Genomic DNA, 5000 nt, shown 5'->3' with positions numbered 1-5000 from the left:
AAAGGTGCGAGTTTAATTCTAAAAATAGGATTCGCTATAATTAACACTATCTTGCCGCTATATTCTTTTTGCATTTTGTATTTGATTTTATTGTATTGTATTTATAGTATAGCGGGTGTTTTTAACCTTTTAATCTTTTACGTAATTCTTATGGGATTCCATGTGAAATATTTTAATTTTCTTTGCCTACTTTGTTAGGTATTGTTTTATAACTTATTTAAGGCCTTCCATTTTCTGTAAACTTTCCAAGTAGTGATATATATATATAGCCCCTTCCTGGAGAGCGCTAAAACCAAGCTCTGTAACTGCCGTAAAAAGGGCGAGTGCTCCCTAAACGGCCGATGTCTGACTTCTGGTGTAGTTTATCAGACAAAGATTAGAAGAAAGGACAATGGCAAATTTAAAACATACGTAGGCCTGACGGCAGATGACTTTAAGACACGTTTTAGAAACTAAAAAACATCTTTTGAAAATAAGACCTATAGAAATTCAGCTGAACTCAGCAAACACGTATGGTCGCTAAAAGATAACAACATAGAGCATGAAATTACATGGCAAATTGTTTGCCGCTCTAAACCGTACAGCAGTTCCACTAAAAGTAATTTATGCTTGAGCGAGAAGTTTGTCATTATCTGTGAACCAGAGCGATGTACGTTGAACAAAAGAAACGAGTTAGTATCGTCATGCAGGCACCGAGCGAAGGCGCTACAACAGAACAATTAGCCTAGCACCTAAACACCAACATGTAAGTAAATTTATGTAGTGTTTGGGATATAAAAAAATTAACTCTATATTGTTCATTTTGGCAGATTTTGGGAACTAACAAATTATCTACTATTGTGAGAGTTGTTTTTTCTGTCTATAAGCTAGCCTATCTTGTCACCAACTCATTAACACTTGTTTCTAAATTTCATGCAATTAAGCAATCTGTTTATTTCGTAACTATCACTTTTTCACATATTTAAGATCTTGTAACCGACTTATTTCCAGCCAAGTATTTTTTAGTTTTTAGCTTGTATCGTGAACACTGAAGAAGCCCGAAGGGCAAAACGTCTGTTCCCTACATTAAACATGGACCTGTGAGTAGTTTGCTTTTGACTCCATTTTATGAAAAATGTGTGTAGCACACCCGACTAGTAACCAGGGGGACGAGGGTTCGATTCCCACTCACGGCACATACGTTTTTTATTCAAAAAGGATCAGTCAATAGTACCTCACTGCTACTGGCTAGTGACTACATCGTTGGATTTCCGGCCTTCCTCATACACACAAAGGTATAATTAATTAGCCGGTAGCCTGTGAATCGCCTTTGGGTGATCCGATGTAGTCCTGTTCCTGAATGTTAAACATTGCGGGGAACCCCTGCGTGGCTAACCAGTATTTTCACTGATCGCTCTGTTGCCAGCTACATTGGTACATGTATTTATGCTAATGTCATTCCAATGATGATTATTAATTTTCTTATTTTAATCATACAAATGTACAATATATAAATTATTGTCAACGATTGCATTCCGGCCTTTACCCAACTTATAATGATAATATTATTACATGTACATGCTTCATGAGAAGTGTGCGCATGGCATTAAGCTACTTTAAGGTTGGAAGAAAGGTTACGATGGAGACATTGCGACTGTGGAATGAGCATCACAATTATTCAAACCGAACTCAGTATCCTGCTCGTACATGTGCATTTACATGTAGTAGTAAACATTGCAACAATAAAAGATAAAGTGTAATTTATTCAGACTTTGCTGTCTTTTGTGTTAGCAATAAATTCAGATATATAATTATTGGTATACAATCATGTACTGTATTGGGTAATGGTTATCTACATGGATATTTGCATCTATACAGTTATCTTAATAACATTATCAATACTGCTGTCAGATGACTGCTGTTCTTGTAATTTTTTCTTAGAACTTTCAATATTAACTAGTGTTTTAAAAAGTCCAGAAATAAAAAAAAATGTCTTGAGGAATAATACATGTATCATTAATAACTTTTCAGTAAAACTCTAACTCATAATGTACAAGCAGAGACACTGTTCATTACAGTCAACCAATTTAGGGATTTACATTTATTTCTCTTTCAGGTGGGGTGGAGTTTACTTCCCCTTATAAGGGAAAGGCAGTAAGAGGATTTGTTGGCTCTTCTTTACAGTTCAACTGGAGTTTCACTGGGGATGTTGATAACATTGGGTGGGGTCTCGCAAAAGCAGATGATCCAAGTGTGCTTGATCCTCGTCAAGTTCTATTTTCACTTACAACGACTGGGCCAGGCTCATTTACAACCCCAGCAGCATATGTTGGGCGAGTAACTGGAACACGTATCAATGGGTTGGCTATCTTTATTATCCATGATCTTAAAACAGATGATACAGGATATTATTGCTGTGAGATGATCCCACCACCACCTTTTAACAGGAAAACTGATCACGTTCGGTTATTTGTCGTGGGTGAGTTTGGTTAAATGCTAATTTAATTTGTAACTGATATTTTAACATTACAACAGCTCTTGAAATCTAATTGTAAAATATAGTACACCTGTATCTTTCACATCCGGAATTTACACATAATATTGTGTTACAGGGCACGACAAAAAGGCTGTCTGATACCCTGGCACTAGTGGAATGATGTTTCAGGCTAGCGCATTGTTGGTTGCTATTTCTGATGCAAACCTCCGATATAAGCCAGCTGTTCGAGAGAAAGAAAGTGAAAGAAGACAATTCTTTTTTTCTTAAGGGCCCGAAAGCAACCCTTTAAGTCATGTTTTTAGCTAGCCTTAGCCACCTCACCTCAAAGTTCAAGTTTTTGCTCCGCCAAATCTCTAAGAAGATTTATACAAGGAATTCATAGCCTGTGTACGGCCGCTGCCCGCTCCCTTCAAACAGAGGGGAGCATCTGTGATTCACCGTCAATTGTAGTAATTGTGTTCTGGAATAATCACCAGGTTGCCATATACCGGGTTTCATTTGAGAGGCCAAATGTTTCCTCCGGTCATTTCCCATTCCATGCATATGTCAAGTACATTGATGCCAATATTTGAGGGTTTTGTTCATTTATTATTACTTTAATTTATAATTCTTTTTCTTACTTTTTAAAGAGAATTTAATCACTCCAGTCTTGCTTGGGAAACTGATTCTTGGGTTCCAGAAACACTGAAAATAGCATTTCTGAGTGTTCTACTTTAAAAACTTCTTCACCCTTGGGACTTTGAATGGAGGCCTAACTAACATACATGTACATGTACATGTAAATAAGTACTGAACAAGGGGTTTCAAAAATTAAAGCACAAAAGACAGGGCTTCTGATAGGATGCGTAAACCTGCGTTGATTATGCGGAAATTACACCGGATTATGCGAAAATTTAAACAATTTATAGAACTAATAATTAGGCCCGCTCACTGTATTTACATGCTTCTGGTAAATCAGGACTCGAAATTACGACCAATACAGTCGCGTTTATGACTTATTTTTTCCCTTTGCGATAATCTGGACGAGTCGCCAATTTGCGACCAGCTTTCACCGTTAAAATAAAAGGGTCAGTAATCGGCATTTTGCCGAAACAAAAATTTGGTTTTATCAACGGAGTTGATAATGTAAATTGGCCACCGTACAGAGATTCTAAAAGCTGACGTTTCGAGCGTTAGCCCTTCGTCAGAGCGAATCGAGGGATTATGGGTTACGTGTAGTTTTTATAGTAGAGTAGGAGCTACGCTATTGGTGGTAACATGGCAACGTGAAAAATAGGAATATATTAGTTAAATGAAAAGCGTTCGTTAATACCGTGAGGATTAAGGGTGACGATTTGAAAGATGAATTTTTGTTCCAGATTTTTGCGGCCTTCCGTCGTACCTAGATGTAGGGAAAGGCCGCAGATAGCCATGTGTTTTTTGGAGTGGTTAGGCAGATTAAAATGGCGAGCGACTGGCTTGGATGCATCCTTGTCATTCTTCTCAACATCGCGAAGGTGTTCGCGGAATCGGTAGGCTAGTCGTCTACCTGTCTCACCAATGTATAATTTATTGCATAACGTGCAGGTTATGCAATAAATGACATTTGCGGAGGTACATGTGAAACGATCGGTGATCTTAACAGATCGCTTAGGTCCCGATATCTTGCTAGTGTTAACAATGAAAAGACAAGTTCGGGGTGGCTCGTTAGTTTTGAGCGCGCTTCTAACTAAAAAGTTGCCTACGTTTTTGTCGCGTTTGAATGAAATAAGTGGAGGTTGCGAAAAGATTCTACCAGTCTCGGGATCATTTTGGAGTAATTTAAAATTACTAAGAATGATGCTTTTGACTGCGTGATTATGAGGATGGAAAGTGAGGGTGAATGGAATTCTGTCATTCTTATCTTTTTGTGACGTTTGTAGTGATGACTGTCGATCAAATTGTTGGGCGCGATGATGCCCGCTTTGACCACAGAGACAGGATAGACACGTTTTTCGAAGAACTGGCACATCTCCTCTGATTTGCTGGAAAAATCGGAGTCATCACTACATAGACGTCGAAGTCTAAGAAATTGAGAATAAGGGATGGAGTTCTTGACATGTGATGGGTGTGACGATGAATACAACAAATAACTGTGAGAATCAGTAGGTTTGTAGTGCACACTAGTACATAGCACGTTGCCTCTAATAGAAACTTTGATATCTAGAAAAGCCAATGAAGTTTCCGAAATTTCCCAGGTATATTTAAGAGCCGGATGAAAAGAGTTGACGGAGGTTATAAATTGATCGAGTTCTTCTCTGCTGGATGAAATAGCACCGATGCAGTCGTCGATGTAACGGCCGTAGAGTTCAGGTTTGGGGCCGTTGTACTGATTAAAAAATTGGTGTTCAACATATCCTACAAAAAGATTGGCAAAGCTAGGTCCCATTCTGGTGCCCATCGCTACACCATTAATTTGTTTGTAATAGTTGCCGGCGAATGAAAAACAGTTAAGATCACCGATCGTTTCACATGTACCTCCGCAAATGTCATTTATTGCATAACC

General features: G+C 38.3%; 1 protein-coding gene across 2 annotated transcripts in view; it reads left to right on the top strand.

Annotated features, from left to right (window-relative positions):
• Nucleotides 1-5000, top strand: part of LOC137982561 (angiopoietin-1 receptor-like) — a 104973-nt gene that overhangs the window by 5034 nt on the left and 94939 nt on the right. Inside the window, exon 2 of one of the 2 annotated variants that reach the window (XM_068829678.1) lies at nucleotides 2096-2458. The exons of the other annotated variant lie outside the window; for it this stretch is intronic. Within the exon in view, the coding sequence (XP_068685779.1) occupies nucleotides 2096-2458 (363 nt within the window). The remainder of the gene's footprint in view (nucleotides 1-2095; nucleotides 2459-5000) is intronic. 2 annotated transcript variants of the gene reach the window in all.

The sequence above is a fragment of the Montipora foliosa genome, chromosome 13 (genome assembly GCF_036669935.1).
Source record: "Montipora foliosa isolate CH-2021 chromosome 13, ASM3666993v2, whole genome shotgun sequence".
NCBI lineage: Eukaryota > Metazoa > Cnidaria > Anthozoa > Scleractinia > Acroporidae > Montipora > Montipora foliosa.
This window is presented reverse-complemented; position numbering and strand designations above follow the sequence as displayed.